This window comes from Taeniopygia guttata, chromosome 6, assembly GCF_048771995.1.
Source record: "Taeniopygia guttata chromosome 6, bTaeGut7.mat, whole genome shotgun sequence".
NCBI classification, from domain to species: Eukaryota; Metazoa; Chordata; class Aves; order Passeriformes; family Estrildidae; genus Taeniopygia; species Taeniopygia guttata.
The window spans coordinates 29,823,472-29,842,454 of record NC_133031.1 but is presented as its reverse complement, the minus strand read 5'-3'; the positions used below and the strand labels follow the sequence as shown (position 1 = coordinate 29,842,454).

Sequence of the window (18,983 nt, the reverse complement as noted above, 5' to 3'; positions counted from 1 at the left end):
CAGATCTCTGCCTAAAGCAGAGAGAGATGTCCCAGACTGCTGGGTTCAACCTCATATGATTGGATCATCTCAGGAAATCTTGCTGGGAAAAAATCTCAACTCAGCCACTTAATTGTTTTGTGACCCTTGTTAAGTAACATCACCTCTGTTTATTTCCTTGCCCACTTCTGATCAACTACAAAATAAACATGTCAGGGTAAGGACTCTTCTTGCCAACACTTGCACTTGTCCGTTGGGAATTCTGATTTCACTTGGAATCGCAATTGTATAACAATCCAGACTGAGCAAAACAGTTCATCGAATTATGCAAAGATCAATATATGAAAGACCAACAAAAGAAAGAATTAACACATTTATCTGATTTTTTAAAACCCTATGAGAAGATTTAGATAATGCCGTGCGTAGTGCTGAATAAATGTACTGAGCTGAAAACCTTATTTATTATTTGATTCTTGAAAGCAGACATGCCACTTCTTAATGAATGGTTCCTTCCAAGATGACATAGGAAAAACTAGATTTTTTTTTTTTGATTTATTTTTATCCTAGTGACATTAGCCTCACCAGTATCTGTCCCAGATGGAGGTCTGGTAGCAGATGTCTGCGTGTATGCAGAGATCATTGACCTCTGAAATCTGAGCTCCATATTAAAGACTTTAAAAATGAAAGAATGAGAAAATAACCTCTTTTTTTCTGAAAGGGGAAAGAAAAACCCATGACAACACAAACTTTATTTTATTATGATTCTAAACCTGTATAAGAATTAACTTCCACTGACTTCCCTTTGATAATAAAGTTTCACTGTTTTTCTAAAGAGAGTTCAAGCTAATGAGTGCAAATTTTTACCTGAAAATTGAGGGATGTTTTATTTAACATTTCTATTTTCACAAACCCAGATCCCCAGCAAGATCAGAATCACAGTATTTTGTCTCAGATCTCTTGTGATTTAGAAAATCTGAAAGGTCTAACCAGCAACATTTCTAAGTCATCATCCCTTGTTTGGTTCATCCTGTCTTTAAATCTGACAGTGATCAGGCTGCTGTGAAGGGGCTGCCATGAGATCATGCAAAATGCACCAGTGAAGCTTAATGTGTGCAATGACAGAGGTACAGGAAATAGAACTAATTTCTCATTTTCTGCCTCTTCCTCTCTTTCCTGTCAAAATTTTAATTACATTAAAAAAAATGCATTTTACTGACATTTGTGTCAAGTAGTCATAACTATTACCCAATATAAGTGTTTGACTCTGGCTCCCAACTAATAATGTTAATGAGATAACACAGAGCAGAGGGAGTGTGGGCTGCCAAGCCTGTGCAGCAAGCTACAGAACACTTCTGATGCAAATTGTTTCCTCCTGGACACAACTGCATTTGATTTGAAGATTTCTTAGTGTATTCATTTTCAGGCTATATCATCCAACATGCTGCTTATATCATCATCACTTTGCACAATCTTGCTTTCTGCCAAAAAGAAGTTTCAAAAATAATATAAAGTCATGGTAGAAATCAGGCCATATTGACAGGCTACTTTAATATTCTTTCAGCACTGCCTTCCTCCATATTGCATATTCTCAACCATAATTTTCAACCTATACCATTCACCTCTCTCCAACAGCAATACTTACATTAATTGTCTTTGCAAGCTATTCTACTGTATTGCACTGTCATATCCAATATGCATTTTTCCTCCTTAAAAAAAAAGTGGGATTTGCCCTTTTAATGCATTTGGATTTAATTGTAGCACCATCCTCTGTTTTTTCGCTAAAGAAAGGAACTAAAGTAGATCTTACTGGACAAAAGCAATTTCACATCAGACCTCTCTAAAACCAGGAAAAAAAAATTGTATTGCCTCCCATTCTACTTTAATTATACCCACACCAAATGTCTTCCAGTTAACCAGTTTAAGAAAGGCTTTGTAGTAATTGCACACTCAGCTGGGCTCTTTGTAATTCTGTCTCTAATGGCCCTTGGAGGTCCCTTGACTCCTAGAATTCTGTACAGGCATCAGGGACTGGATAAAAGGGATGCAATCCGGTTGGTGAAAATGCAAAACTGAACAGAATCGGTTCCTTACCATCCTTTTCAGAGGCTTTGTATGTGCAGGGTCAAAAGAACAAACTACAAGTTGAACACTATTTGCATTCCTTAATGAACAGCTGGAGGCAATTGGGACATTGTAATAATGAAAACAACCTAAACAGAACATAATTTAAAAGAACTTTTTTGGTTTTGTTTTTTAATAGTGCAGCTAACACCAGAGACACAGAAACCATGCCCGTCTATTTTGAAAGTGCTTTTACAATGACCTTTCCATCCTCAAAGACACATTCTGTATGCCAGGCAACCTAGATAAGGATCTGTGTTCTCTCTTTTGATTTACAAATAATTTGTCTTATTTTTCAGGTAGGATAAGATATTTATAACAGGCCTTATGATGTTCTATACCCTCTCCTCCCTCTTGCATTTCAGCATTCAGTAACCACAGGGGTTTTGCAACCACCCTTCCCAGAGATTCTTCTGTCTAACTTTTCATTACAGAGGCAGGAACTGTACACCTGCAGTTAGGGTAAAAGTCAGCACTAAAAGCAGAAATTACATTTCTTTCTTCTATATTAATAATAAATAGAATAAATAAAGAATTATTGTCACAGTGCATTCCCTATTACTAGGTCTGAATTTCCCTAGAGAGAAAATGAATTATGATTTTTTTCCTTTGACAAAACAAGCCAAATAACACATCCTCCCTGGAAAAAAAAAAGAAAAAAACCACAAAAACTCCACCAAAAATATCCTAAAACATTCTCCATAAACCTAACTACAAACACCACATAAAAAAACCACCAAACATGCACCGAAATGAGAATTTTTTTTTTAAACAAGTTAAATCACAGAGAAGCAGTCACAGCATTGTGCCTGACAGAGTTCGAGAAGATAAAACAAATCTCCTCCCACCACCCTCCCCCCCCCCCCCCCCAATATAATTTATAATTTTCCAGTGTTGGGATATTTCTCTTTTGAATAGTGTTCTCAGAGATAACAGTGATTTCCCTACACAAATCTTTACAACTAATTTTTTATTTCTTTCAGTATTGCCAAATAGAACTGTTCTGCTCCAGAATATACCAGAGGAGCCACTCTGGATACTCATGTCTCACTGCTCTCCCTGGAACTGAAACAAGGTGCTGACTGCAAGGGGCCACTTAGAGAAAAACTTTCATGTCCTCCAGTTCTCCCTGAAGCTGTTTCTGCCCCTGCTCAAAGCACAGGACAGCCCCAGCTTGGGGCAATGCAAGAAAAATCAAAGGTGATGGCTTTGCTAAAGGAGGACAATTCCTCATAAGCCTTTCAGGCAAGTTTTTTATATTTTAGCCTTCCTTGACATATTTCTGACTCCTCTGTTTGGGACTGAGATGGCTGCTGAGCACAGGAATCATTCCTGATGTGCCTATCAGGAACCTGACAACAGAAGGAATTAAAATAGGAATTAAAATTAAATTGTGTAGCATATAACTGAACTAATAAAAAAGGTCGTATCAGATTAGAAATATTCTGCAAGATACCAAGAAAATAAATAAAAATTTTAAATGTAGACATATCTTTTGTTTTACAATAATAATGTAATACCAAAAAAAAAAAGAAACTATCCCCCCTCTGATTGAAGTTATTAAAAATGATTCTTTATCAGCTTTCATTTTTAGCAAAGATGACCTCAGAAAATCTTGGTATTTTTTTTTTCTGCAGCTCTAGAGTGTAAGCCAAGACAATTGAACCATTTTAGTAGCAAGGCTTGGTGCTCAGGGAGGAACTCTCAAGCACTATTATCCCTGATAGCATCAAACACTATAGTTTGTGCTGTGTGTAGCAGTTTTGAAACGTGTCACGGAGATGGAGTGATTCATACTTTGTATTTTTCTTGACAATAGATGTTAATATTTTCTGGTATTTAGACTGTCAGCTTTTTGACAACTTATATTGCATTTTGGGCTTGTTGGTGGTTTTTCTTGTGTTATCTGAAAACGAAATTGTGTATGACTTGGTACAAAATGAAGCCAATCACTTGACTACCAATTTTAGCCCCTCTTCTTGTGGATATTTTCACAAAGTAAATATTCCTGGGAGAGGGCAATGAAATCTTGGGGGGTGGGGTGGGGGTGAGGAGATGAAGGAGAAAAATGGAGGAAAAAAAAAAGGATCACAAAAATTCTTGCATTTCAGTCTGAACAATGAATTTTGAAGGTGGTTTTCTTGAGGGAAGAAAAGTAACATCTGCTAAGTCATGGTCATTAAAGCACTTGACATCTTGTTTTCATACTCACATCTATAAAGATCCTGCTATGCAAGAACTAAGACATAAGTTAAGACATAAAATAACACAAGGTCTTCCCCTGGCATCTCACTTCAGAATATTCAAAAGTAATGCTTAAATTGCTAGAGCAATTCCTGAAAATTTGGTAAAAACTTCCATGGAAAAGTCGGGATAGAATTTATGTGGACATACGCTTTGCCCAAAATTTCATGTGAACTACATAGTGCCCTCCAAGGCCCCATGCAAAACTTCCAGGTGACACTAAACTGTAACACTGAACACTTAAATATATCTGGGGGAAAAAAAAAGAAATATTCAAGTTTGACTTCTGCTCTTTTAAAAGCTACACTTCACCCGTCTTGCTAGCAAGGAACGACACAAAGTCAGCTGTAAGGCTCTGAAGCACACACCTACTTTACCACAGCTAAGAACTTCTCATACAGCATTAAGGGGTTGGAAGGGAGCTTAAAGATTTTTGAAGCATTGTTGAAGAGCAACAGAATATGAAAGTTCATAGAAAGGAGAAGTGTCAAAATGTGACATTTCAATAACGAGGAGGGAGCATGGCTTGTTACCAAGCTCAATGCACAAAGGAGAAGAATTACAGGCCAGTTCCAGAGCTGCAGCCTGGTCTCATACACCTAAAAGGCTTTGCCTTCAAAGCTGGCTGTGACATGCCAGGACCACAGGGGACAATAGAAGAAAGGGACAAGGAGACTGGCAGAGCTGCCTTGTTTGGTCCTGGTGTTAAGAGCCTTTCACAGTTCATGCTTTGCCTGCAGAAACTCTGCAGGAGCAAATTGCCTCTCCCAAGCTCTTGAAACACACCTGTTAATGTGATGAAGGAAAATCTTTCCCTAAATCCCAAAGGAAAATTATCCCCTGCAGATCCTCTTGCTCTTTTCCTCTCTCCCCTTCCTTCCACATCACGCAGCAAGAGCAGCTCATGAAAGCACAGTGGCTGCTCCTATCAGAAGGAGGGGTATTGGACATTTATCAATAAAAGTTTATAATGTGGCCACATTTACAGTAACAGACTTCCACAATAAAAATACACACAGTAAAAGCAAGTTCCAACTTCCTTAGGAAGGAAAAGAGATCTAGTAGGACAAGAGATTCTTACAAAGTTATAACCTTGATTTCTCTGATATCTCTTATAAAAAAAGGATGCTGGAAAAGTGAAGCTTAAGAAATGTGGGGTAAATAACAGCACTGTTTAAAAACTCAACCCAAAGATTTTAATTAAATGAGGTCAAAATCATAAAAGAGGGTTAAGGGAAAGGCCTATAACATACTAAAACTTCATCTCTGAAGCCTAAAAAGGCTTTCTGTTCCAGAAGGACAAAAGATCAATGCAAAACTTTTCCAATTTCAGTTGTCTCTGCACAGGTCAGACACACAAACGAGAATAAAAAAAAAAAAAAAAAAAAAAAAAAAAAAAAAAAAAAGGAAAGGCAAGGTAAGCAAGATCTGGGGGATCAGTGACCACTACATACCCCTCTCCCAGGAACTAAAAATAATTACTACCCAGAGCAGAAAAACACCTCTAGACCATCTCTGCAATTGCAGAAAACTGGAAATTATATGGATAACTGTAAAATGCACAACAATTTGGAAATAGCCTAATTTATGAGGCAGTCTCTGTAGTACAGAAAGATTCTCATTAACTATGTCCAGTAAAAAGAACTATGAAGAATAAGATGCAATAATGGGAAGGCTGTGATCACACACAAACATTCATAAGACATCTCAGTTTGCAAGATTGATTCTGTAATTTAGCTAATTTAAAACCTTAATTTCCAAAGGGAGCTGTTCTGACCAGCATTAAGCTCATGCAGGGTCCTGGGCTATAACATGCTTGTAATCCAGCAGTGGTGATGATGCTGTCAGCAAATCCTGCAACAGGCATCATGTGATAGCAGAGTTCTACTTAGTGGGAATCCAGGGAACACATCCAGCTGAAATCCAGGCAATTTAGCCTTTTCTTGGAGCCTGGGTGCCACAGCTGTAGGTCTCAGCTGTCACTTCAGAAAAAGTATGGCCCAAGCCTGGGGAGCAACTTCCTCCACACCAAACACTGAAACAAAAGAAAAACCAACAAAAAACCCCAAATTAACCTCCCCTAAAAAAATAGCTCCGGAAGCAAAATCTCTGCTTGCCAGCAGAGGTTGGTACCCTGATTTCCAATCTGCCAGGATTTTTTCTCCTGCTGCACTTCTGACCACTGGCAACTACAGTGCCCCAGCACCAAGTAAGGGACTGTGTCATACTCACAACACAGACATTGTCATGATAGCTGTGTCCCTCTCCTGACACAGTTAAACCCTTCAGTTTAAACCTGAAAATGACCTAGACCTCCCAAGTCTTTCTGGGTAACTGTTTCAGCCACCAATGAAGAAATTCCACAGTAACATCACCCTGTGAACACATAGTTCTGACCTGTGAAGACAAAAGCTGTTGCAATTTTTTTCCAAATCTTCAGCCTTTACAAAGGCATCTGTCTGCTTCATCAGACATTACTGAGATCACATGCACACAAGGTTACCCTTAAAATTAACTTTATCATTTGTCATACACATCCTCTGATGCCAGCAGCACGAGATGCAGTAGCTTTAGGCTCTAGTTTAACATTTTTTTCCAAGTGCCACCTCTGTAGAAAATGTCTAATCTTACTTTTACACAGTAACTACTACTACTTGTGGTATTATGGCACCCATATCTGACTCATCCTGCATAAAGAAAAGAGCAAATCACCCTCATTCAATAATTTCTGCATCAAGCTCAGCTGTTTGCTCTTGAAGTAGCTCCTCTTTTAGAAAGAGATGCAGTTTTGATCAAAGACTTCCACTAATGGAAAATCTATCATATTCCCTGAATGATGCACTCCAATAATAAAATACTTTGGATTCTGAAAATGTGCGTCATCTTTCCTGATCAAATTCTCTGACTTTCAGGCTCAGCCTCAGGATCTTGTTATGTTTTGTCTTCATGATAAATGAATCCCCAATACCAAGCATCTACTCTGTGTGGAGTAGATATGTCACCCCTTGTGCTTTTCTTTGAGAAACAAAAGCAAACAGAAGAAAATAAAGGAGTAAAAAAATGCCCCCATATAGATTTGTTTAAGGTTGGCTCAATGTTTTTAGACAAAAAATGAGTAAGTCACATCTTGCATCATCTCCTAACCAGGACTCAAGCACAGAAGTTCAGATTTAAAGGAAGTTAAAAGGGAGATTCTTTACATACCCACAACCCCCCACAAGAAAAAAGTAAGCAAAAAAAAACAAACAAAAAACCAAACAAACAAACAAACAAAAACCAAAACCAAAAAAATCCAACCCCACCCAAACAAAGAAAAAAGAAACAAACCAGGATCTAGTAGAAGACCTTTTTATCATGTCCTTTCTATGTGAAGACAGACCTATCAGAGCTGATTGAAATAAAGAACTTCTGAGCACGTCCACAAAATGGGAAATAGAAGGGGAAATACTCACATGCAAGATTATCTAGGAATTCTCTAATGTTCTTTCAGAATTATATCATGGATTTACAGTACTCTTGATTATATAGAGTAGTAGTAAATAAGCATGGGAATTTCTATGCAAGTGAGATGAAGCTACACAAGTGACCAAGGAGGCAAATACACAACACTATTTTGCCAACAGAATAGTACTACTGATGCTTAAAAAAAGGATATGAGAAATACTTGGAAAACATGTGAAAAAGGAAAAATCTTGTGGTCTAATTCTGACTGTTATAAACATATTCAACAGAGCATGGTAGCTCCAGGATCAGAGGAACAAGCACTAAGCTAAACTGAAAGCCACATACCTGACCAGAAAACTTCTCCACTTCATATCTTCAGCAAAGTGTCCACTACAACCACATAACAAATCACTCTGTAAAAAGAGCAAATACTCCTCTGATGGCCCAGAAATAGAGGAAGGCCCAGTCTTAGGAAAAGCTGCGAAGCCACATAAAAACATTATCTGACATGGATGAAATTTTCAAAATCGGAAATGCTGCCCTATTTTAAAGGTGGTCAATGGAGAAGAGAACTTAAGTTCACATAGATATTTCAAATTAATCCATGACTGGCTTGGTTTTGGGCATGATCACTGTAAAAACACATTGCTTTGGTCAAGCTAGATATATCTCCTGGTATTTTGTCTTCTATTTGAGAAATACCCCGGTCCTCTTTGCCACACGCACACTACTCAATAGCAAAGCATTGGTAAGTGATTCTTTTATTTGGTCAGTAAGAAAACAGCATCAATACATTAATAACCAATGATAAACAATGCAGTTTAACTGTCCAGCACCTAGGTATCTCATGTTCTAGCTTTCTTTAAGTATACACACATTCCAATAGACTCAATGCATTTTTACAAGCTGGTAGCAGCTTATGTTAACAATTTGCACACACAAACATGTGTATGTCATATGTATAAACATAAACACACAAACACATGTATATCAGCAGGAATTATTTTGTAATATCCGACCCAGCAAAGAGAATCTGCAGTAACTGGCATTTCCAGTAGCCATGCACAATTTGTATGAAGAGTTAAGGTCAGAAAGGGGAGAGAGGAAGAGACACAGGGAGACACGAGGAGAAAAGCAAGCAAAGCCACAAGTTGAACTCAGGCCTCCCAGCTCTTCAGGTAAAAAGCTAAGGGCTGTTAAAAGGCAGTTGTCCATATCATCATATGAAAAGTCTCCTTGGCTAAAAACAGCTTCTAGAACAGCATTTGTAAAGCTAGACCAGCTGGAAGGAAAATAAAAAAATAGCTGATGAAGAAAAACTCTAAATGGCAGAGCATATTCAGGAGAATTAATATGTCCTTGTCTGAGAATCTAGGCTCACCTAAGCTACCCTGAAGGAGGATGCACTTTTTGATGAAAGAGTTTCTGTTCAGGTCTGTCCTTTGAGAATTGTGGTGACTACATGGGCTTGGGGTCACATTTAGAACAGAGATAATGTAAATTCTTGCACACTTACTAAGCAAGCCCAGATGGCACAAAAGGTACTGTGATGCAGGGTTTGGTATGACAACAGGAGAATTACACAGCTACCCAGGACAGTGAAAATCACCAAACCTCTCCCCACATGGATTGATTCTAGGAAAGACTCAACTTTGGTACAGTATTTTTCTGTATGCAGTAATTTTTTTTACACATTAGCAGAATTACTTAGGTAACCAATGTGGTTAGGCAACGTGTCTTTATACAGACACACTCTGAAGGTCAACCTTAGCAAACACTGTGGTTCAAGTCATTCTAAGATATTAAACATAACTGGTCTAACAGAGCTGCAATTTATTATAAAGTGAAAATAAGGACACTTCAAGAGGTGAAATAATTACATGTATAATCAAGTTTCTAGTATTGAAAATTTAGTAAGGAAATGTACAAAAATATCCTCCTATTGACTTAACACCGAGGTTCAAGGAAGAAATCTGTTTGAATGCCCAGGCAGCCGTGGCTGACCACATTGTGAATGTCAGCTCATTGACTGAGGCACTGAACTCTTGCCATTTTAAACTTAGGCAAGTCATTAGCCATGAAGAAAAGCTAAGATTATTAGTTAACTGCCTGTTCAGTTGCAGGTACAAGCATGGTACAACCTGATCAACCAAGCATAAATAAGTATTTTCTGCATTTTAGGGCTACACATGACATACAGAAACCCCAGAGGTGCTAACATCATTGTAGAAACTGTAATTAAAATTTACGGATATAACTTGCAAAAAGAAAGCAAAAAACCTAAAATGTGTGTGAGGCTTTTGGGGAGTCCCATGAGACAGGTAAGGGGTACAAGAACATGACATTCCACAGTACTGAGGGAGGCTGGCTGCGTGCCAGTGTCAGCCACTTAACTGCACCCTGCAAGAATTCAGCTGCAAATCTTTGCTTCCTTTCTGTCTTTCATATCTTTGCAAGGCAAAAGGCAAAGACAAAGTCTTTCAGCTGGAGTTCTTTCATCCAAGAACATTCTTCATCCAAGGCCAAAGGTTCACCATATCCTAAAAGGCCTTTGGATCTGCATGTTCAGTCATCTTCATCCAAACGTATTTCTTTGGGAGCATTATTCAGTCCTTGTGGCCGATCCTAAAAGAACACCAATAAAAACTATCTTCATTCCTTCAAATACAATCTTCAATGGCTTTATCTCTAGGACCACTGTATGAGAGCATTGTGTCAAAGGTGAAAAATGGATGCAGAGGCATTTCGATTAAAACCACAGTACACTGAAACATTTTTCTATGGTTTTTGGAGGTTCAGTTTTGGTCAACTCTCTAGCTAAGTGCTCCCAAGGTGAAATAGGCTTTCTGAAAAACCACACATATAAACACAATATTTTTCCCCTCTGCTGACAGCTGTTTAAAAATACTACCTGTTGGCTTTCCTGGGACAATATTTCTAAGGGGATAAGAATTGTGATAAAAGTTCCTATCAGTATATTCCACAACTACAAAGTACTTTGAATATAAAACTCTAGAATATGAGGAGGTTCTGTATCCACTTAAATTGCTTTACCTGAGTAGGGAGAAGCAAAGTTTCCTCAGGGATGAAACAAGCCAGTTATTTAAAGGGGCATGATAATGCCACAGAACACAAAGCAAAAACTCCTGCAATTGTTAACTTGTGATTGTCTAAAATAAAAAAGGTGCAAGCTAATCTCGGTTAGCTTGCAAACAAATACCATTCTTTCACCTGTCCACTGTTATTCCAAATCATCTAGCTCACTAATATTTCCTCCAAATTCCTTTCTTTTCTATATGTTTTCCAATCCTTTCTGTCCTTTTAAAAAAATATTTTTCCAGAGACATCTATTCACCTCTTCCTTTCTTCCTTATGTTGTTTTTGTCTTCAGGTAGCTTGTCCCTGCTACTCTTCTTTTTAATTCCAGAGACCCTTTAAGATTTTAGTCTTGACCTTCCTCTCTGCATCACTCACAACTCAGTTTTGGTCTCCAGAGTCTCACTGCCCATTTGAGATCTCCTCACCCTTTTTGGCCTAATTCCCCACAGTCAGCTCCAGTTCTTTGTTTTATTTATTATTTTATTCTTCACTTCTCTTCCCATCCCTCTTTCACCTAAAGCCATTGTAACTTCAGTTTTATTTCTTCTTTTCTGGATGTTACCAAGCTTCTGTTATTGCACCACCCTGCCAGACTCAGTCACAAACTGTTTCTAGAATAAAGGGTCAACTGTGCCTTGTTCTAACAGCATGAAAAGACCTAACTAGAGGAGAGTCAATCTTCAGCATATTTTTAAAACATAAACAAAACACCATAAAACATTTTCTTTAAATGCAATGCTGTCAGTTTTCACTATTTTTTACAACACTTGAAATAATTAGTTTTATTACTACTGTATCTGTAGTTTCTGAAGGACTTCTATTTAAAAAACTCACTCCAAAGCAAATTTCAAGTTTTGATGAGCAAACTTCAAGCAAATTTCAAGTTTTTTGACAAGAAAAGCATGAAACATGCTTCTGTCTTAGCTAAGTGAATCACAAGTGAGAAAAAGTATCATTCAACCCTAATATTTTAAAGTCTTCTATTTTCAAGGCAGCTGTGCAGCTATTAGCATTCTGACTCACAGGGGCAGACACAAACCTGATCTGAACAGAAGAGCTGTGTAAGAGCTTGAATTTTGAACTATTCTGAGTTAACACTCAAATACTCTGTTTGGTCAGAATATTAAAGAAAGGAAAGAAAAAAGAAGGAAATCTGATCTCAAGAGGTAACATTTGAATGCCATTAAAATGCCACTCATTACGCTGAAGATGTAAAAGCAAGCAGGAAGGTTATCTTAGTAACTTCCAGACAATTTTGGGTGGCAATGACCAGCAGTGACAAGTGTTTGGTACTTAGCAGATTTCAAACCAGTAAGAAATCGAGAAAAAACACAAAATTCTGCATCAGTTTGTGATATTTGTTCCTATCAAAAGTAATTTCTTGATCTCAAATTAGAAGCCATTTCCCCTGCAGTGGGGAATAGATAGATCAGATAAAGGATATTTATTATGATTCTTCTTTGGATGGAATGTAATCAATATCCCTCATTATGTTAAAGCAAGATGATGATGAGGATAAAGGTGCTGAGGTGAATTTAAAGGCACTGAAGGGTTTAGAAATCAAATATTTTATAACATTAACTTTTTGAAAGATGTTAACAAGTCATATTAGCTCAAACAGAAGCTTCCTACTGACTCTTTATTTTGCCTTCAAGGCTCAACCAAAACAGATATCAGATTTTAGATTTGATAAGACTCAAATGGGATTTGGTTTTTAAGGCTTATTAATTCTTTAGCATTCTTTGTTCCTTAGCTTTTAATGTGTAAACTAGATTTCTGTGCATCAGAGTCAATAAAAAACTTCTAGCTGAAAGGGCATATAAAGTACCACATATCTTATTGTAATACCAAAAATCATAAGCTTGTTTTAACATCAAAATAAATGTAAAAAGAGAAATTAGATTGTGTTAGCAACAGGCCATAGGAAGACTGAAGGCAAAATGAGAGAGCATGCTCTTAAATAATTTTTTCACAACAAATTTCAGGACTAGCAGATCTTGAACCTAGTATAACATACAAGGAAGCATCATTTTCTGGATGCTGAGGCCTTGCTAAATTTATTTATAACCAGATCAAAGCTGTTGGTTTCTGTCCTGGCACTGACATTAAATAGTCCTTAGTTTTGCCCAGCTGACTTCTGAAAAACAATAAAATCAAAAGGTGCCAACAACAAGCTTGGTGCTGGGTCAGAGTTCTCTCTGCAGTGCAAAAACAAACTGTGACACACCACGAGGTACTTGGAAGCACTCACAGGCAATTTTCTCAGTGTTCCCCTTTCAGCACTGGAAGTGGCTGTGGGTCAAGCCAGTGCTAAGACAAATCTGAGCTTTACAGCTGTTGAAATACTTAAACCACACCAGATTTTTAAGTTATGTTGTAGCAGTGCAGTTATTACTTGCCAGCCACAGGATCTGTTGATGGCAGTTCTTATTCATCAAGGGGCCCAAATAATTGAAGCAATCCATCTGCTCCATGCACTCCCCCTCTGCCTACCTTGTGATTACTTATTGCCATGTGATTTTTGCCACTGATACCATACCTGAGCATATGGTGGCCTGTTGGATCTCCTGAGAACTCTGCTGTGATGGAGCAGAGCTAAAAATATTTCACCTGCTCCAAGCTTTCCTTTTGCAAAAACCTGATGGGACGTGATATTTGGCAGCCACTGTCATAACTGATCAAGCAGTCACCAGACTCTTGCATATTTCCTGAAGGCTGCTGCTGTTTTTCATCACGAGTGCCAGATAATTGAAATAATTGACCTGCTCTAGGGCCTTGCTTTGACTCCAGCGTTTTCAGCACTGGGACATTTGCCTATTGTCATATTTGGTTAAGAGCAGCAGAGGCTTTGATAACTCTTTCACAAGATGTCACAGCGCCACAGAGCAAGCTTTTTACACAGCTTGTGTTACTGAACTGCCAGACACCCTTGTGCCTCACCCCACGGCTCACAAGGGCACATGCAACATCCACCCAAGTGCTAGAAAGGTGTAGGAAGAGGAAATGAAGGAAAGCATGCAAGCAGTTTTGCAAGCAGGCTGACAGTGGGAGTCCTCTTACTGCTCCCATGTGATGAGTAATTTAAACACTCCAGTGCTCTGTTGCTTAAATGAACTTCCATTATGGTTTTTTAGTAGTTAAGGAGACTAAAAATGTTTTACAGAGGATCAAATACCCAAACTTACACTTTTCACCACTTATTATATTGCTAAAGTACAGACTTTCCTGTTGACTGATATACAGATTTTTAGAATAGTCCAATTAAGTGTACTGGCCATAAAAAGCTTTGATGTGTTCTTCTGCTGAGGGGTATAGATCTTTCTTGCAGTCAGATTATATTGCTCACTTTTATTTGAGAAGAACAAAAGTACCACATTCCCTCACTAGATCACATCCCACACCTGAATTTACTGTATTCATTTCAAGGACGGATGATCAATTGTGATCATTGCTCTGCTTAGAATCTGAGCAGGTCACAGACTGACAGTGACTGTAGAAGTCTTTCAATCACTTTCATTAAGATCTAACATTTCTGCAGCTGTACTTTAAGGTGTTCTGTATTTTACCCTGCACAAAATACAGATACAGACTTATTTTTAAAAGACCACTTCTGACACATCATCCACTTCTAAGAATGTTCAACTTTTCTAAAGTCCAAGCTTTTCTTTATCTATAGCCTTTTCTTTTCAGCTCTTTATCTTTAAAAAGATAACACTGTTATAAAGGAATAAAGAGAAATGATGTTTTTAAATTGAAAATGCTGCCAAATCTTATACACATACACAGCTAGTAATGATCTCAACAATATCACAGTTACAATTATCTACCCACCTTACTAAAATTCTGTGGTTTATTTTTAAATTTGAATGTAAATTAAACCAGTTCGGTAAGTCAAAATGATCTGTTAAGAATAACAGTTTTCAAGTAAACTATATGATAGAAGCGATACTTTTCCTTATCTTGCATCAAGCTTTTTAGACCAGAAAATGCTCATTGTTTCTTGAGTAAAAAGGCTTGATGTGTATTTAAAGATAAATCCTGACATCCAGAAAAAATTTAGGCTTCCATCAAAAATGAGAGTTGATATATGCAGGAACAAAAAGTCAAGTTCTTGTAGGAACACAACACATTTTTTTCCCATTGAGAAATACCTTAATTAAAAGAAGAAACTCACATAGCAGTAATTTGAGATTTCAAATTTAGAGAGAACAGTTTCTCTAGGAAGATTCAATACCCTACTCCAGTGAGTCTTTGTCAATCACCACTTACTTGAGGTAAAAAAATGATGACAGAAAGGACACTGCTGTATTTATGTACACAACTGTGGGGTGAGAGAATTCCACCTTTTGATGAAATAGCTTTTTTTTTTTTTTTACATACACTGGTGATGACTGATTGTAGAAAATTCAAAAGGGTGACTTTACAGATAATTGGCCTTGACTAACAAAAGCAAACCACATTGCAGCTTTTTGTCAGCAGTGGGATGCAATTATGCACCATTAATTAAACTGGCATGCTAATGAAAGGTCAGATAACACAACATGAAGAAAGTAGTTCTGTACTTTGAGATGTTATTTCTTGAAAATGTTTGTGCTTATATAGCACTCTTAGGGTGGGAAGAAACTATTCCTCATTTAAATAAGGTGAGAATTTGGAGTCAGATTCTGGTCTGGCGTAAATACAAGAACATAAAATAAGATGATGGAACTAAGGAAGGTGTTGCAAACTTTAAGGTACCCACCTATCCTTTCATCCTGCAGCAGAAAGTCTGCTTAAAAATGGGGACATCACAGAGAAGACAGAACATTTTCACTTAGTAGGGGGTCAGTAACCTTACAAGCACTAATTTAATTCAAAGCACAAGACCTTTCCTTATGACTGCATATGCTTTTATTAAGATAATCCACTGCTCTCAATGTTATTTTTATTCTATGCCTTCTCCCAGTCACCAGTCTGATTGCTCCCCGTGCCAATATTTCAGGAAGTAGATTTGCCATTTGTGATGCTGTGCATCACAAAACTTGAGCCACAATTAAGAACCGAAAAACGATCTTTGTTACCAGTATTTTTTTTTCCCCAAGGGAAGTCATTTTTAGCTGGATTCTTCCCTGTCCATCAAGTTGCTTTCCCCCAGTTGCTTTATTTGCAGAGACTAATTTGGCAGTGAATGATAAATGGCAGCAAGCTTTTTGTCTTTGTACATGTATTCCGACTACCCTAGTAAATAAAAGACACAATAAATTATATAATCTCTGCATGCAATATATATGGTTTTCCCTGATTCTTTCAATTTTCCTTAATTGATTAGAAATAAATATGCAACCTTGAAGGCCAAAAGCTTCTGAAGTAAAAGGCACACAGTGTTCTAACGTTTATCACTAATGGAGTCAACTGTGTCTCTTTGCCAGGATGAAAGAGAGTTGCAAGGATATTCCAATACTGCTGCTTCCTCTCCCAAAGCGGAATTGAGACTTGGCAGCAGGTAAAGATGGGCAAAATTCAAAATTGAGCCAAAGAACGTATCAGGGACATGCCTTCTCCTTGGCAGGCAGGTTGGGTTAGGTGGTCTGAGCAACAGCATTTGATTTCTCAAGCTCAGGCTAGAAAGTCTGGAGTCTTGGCGGGGGTAGTGGTGGTGTTTAAAAACAACAACAAAAAGCAAAACCAAGCAAAAACCCTAACAAAACCCCAGCCAGTTTATCCCTATCTATCCAAACTCAGATACAGTCCCCCTCCTCTCCAAAAAGAACAGCAGATTCAGTTAAATATTGAAGTGATTAGATTGTTGACAAGGAACAGAAATGGACTGAATTAAAACTATTTTAATTTTTCTTCCCAGTTTACTAGGGAAATCTTATTTTCACCACTTCCATGTCCCTTGACATACTAAAAAGTCTGAATCTGTCTCCTTTCCTCATGTTATTTTAACTTTTCACATAATTACAGAGAAATTGCTAATGGTCACACTGAGCACTTAAATCTAACTTATCAATAAGGCAAGTCAAACTTCCACAGCAATTTAAGTTATGCAGGATACATATTTCACTGCAGCACTATATCATCACACTTGGTAACTTAAGGGCAAGCATTTAATTGCATGAAAATTTCTGAGAGGAGGTGAGGGAATCAGTGTAATGAGATTGTCTTTGAACAAACTAAGTGGAATAAGCATTGATAAAAATATCAAAGAATTGATATTGAAAGTGAAATTAAGAGTAAGGTACGTCCCAATTCCTGGAATTTAACTTGATGCAAAATCTAAGCAGAAGGGAACTTGAAATCTAGGTTAGACTCTCTTTCACTTTGCATTTCTTTCTACAATGAAATTGTTGGTTATTTTAAGCCTGTGGTTTTGCCTAACTGCACATCTCAAATGGTAAATACCTCTTTCTCTTCAAGTCTCTCCAAGTTGCCAGAGAACACCTTTGATACTATTCACTGTATCCAGCCTTGTGCTTAGGCAGCACATGCTGCTCTTAGGTAATGGTTATCCTGAGTAGCTATAGCACCATTAACTTCTCTCAAATGCCCCATTTTTAGAGATTGTACTTGTTAGGAGCAATTTTAAAAGAGTATAGAGGAGCTGAAAAGGACTGAGTATTTTAGATTAGGCTATTATAGTAAAATTGAGTATCCCAATCAAGTTCTTTGGTATCTAAACTGATTTATCACATCCTAGCCCTCCTGTGTTAAAAGGGGTCTGAAAAAGGTATGCACCAGAAATTTTGCAGCATTTCATGTTAGGTTTCCTTCATCCCCACAGGTCAGATTCTGATTTCAATTAAATTATCTAGTAGAAAAAGAAAAAATCCTCTACCTTAATAATAGTATATCAAAGAGATGCGTCCAACATCTTTCAGGTTCAATCTCATAGACAGTAATTAGGAGACAATAGGAGTGATTTTGAGAGAATCCCTGATTGTTTCCAAGGTAAGGAAGCAACAAAGTAAAAGACATTTGGGGTATTCCTCCAGAGGCAGTTCAGCTACCACAGCACCTCTTGCTCGGATACAAAGCCCAGGATTCCTTCCAGCTTCTCCTGCAGCCAATCCCACAGGAAGCAAGCAGGCATTTGGATGACTTCTGTGTGCCTTCCACCTCCCTGAAACCATGACTCATAAGATGAAAATGACCTCATTTCACTGTTAAAATTCTTGTACTGCATTCAGTTATTCAGTGACCAAGTAAAGATGTACCCACCACACTTCATACATCATTAAGGTATTTGAAAAAGCTTTCAAAACCAGGACACTCAGTACAAACTGCTGAAGAAAACCAGAGGTAAACAAAACCATACACAAATGTTACCAATGGACCTAAATAAAACATACAGTCCTCATGATTGCCACCTAGACAGGACTAATATTAGTTTTTAAATCCAGAGCTTTCTCAGAAGCAGAAAGTTCTACTTTTTTCCAGGAAAGAAAGGCCTTTAATCATATAAAGGTGGTCAGGACCATTCCCCCAATTTGCAAGAAGAATGCTGTGTTTACATGGGCAAAGCAGGGCTCTGGGCCAGGACTCATGTTTAATAAGACAAGAGTGCATCTAATGGAATTTAAGGGTTTGATATTATGCAATTAACTTTTTGTCAACACAAATCAGAATAGTTAATGTAGGTTCTGCTGCTGCAGTCAGAGGCAGGTGAGCAGGACCTCGCTCTCCAGGGAAGCCCCTGTGACTCCAAAGGGGCTCCAAGCTGGTGGATCCTGGCATTCCCTGCACCATCACTGCAGTCACATTCTTACAGCATCTGTCCATAATCATCTGGCAGTGGGATGGATTTGCTCCTCTGCAACATTGAATTCTAAGAAAGACTGATTTAAATGTGAAGGAAAATGAAAATGGTTATTAGATAGCCTTACAAGAACATGATTTGATGGTGCTTTTCATCATAATATTGCTGATGATTACTCCCTCAAGTCTTTTCAGAAGAGGCTAGGACTTTTCACATGCAGCCAAGCAGCTTTCAAGAGGAAATGGAAGACCAAACATTCTGTTTTGAAATCCTGCATAATGATATGTATCATAGAAGCAGTTTTTGTTGTGTGTTTTTCAATTTAGCATGCATAATTTTCAGTTTTGCAAGTAATTCA

The 18,983-nt window shown here is 37.8% G+C and overlaps 1 protein-coding gene across 4 annotated transcripts in view; it reads right to left on the bottom strand.

The window, feature by feature from the left end:
• Nucleotides 1-18,983, bottom strand: part of ATRNL1 (attractin like 1) — a 427,695-nt gene that overhangs the window by 77,529 nt on the left and 331,183 nt on the right. Inside the window, exon 28 of one of the 4 annotated variants that reach the window (XM_030276507.4) lies at nt 8,534-10,413. The exons of 2 other annotated variants lie outside the window; for them this stretch is intronic. In XM_030276507.4, coding sequence (XP_030132367.4) covers nt 10,354-10,413 — 60 coding nt within the window. In that variant the 3' untranslated portion in view covers nt 8,534-10,353. Of the gene's footprint in view, nt 1-8,533; nt 10,414-18,983 lie in introns of those variants that run through there. One more of the 4 variants, XM_030276509.4, reaches the window with a different exon arrangement.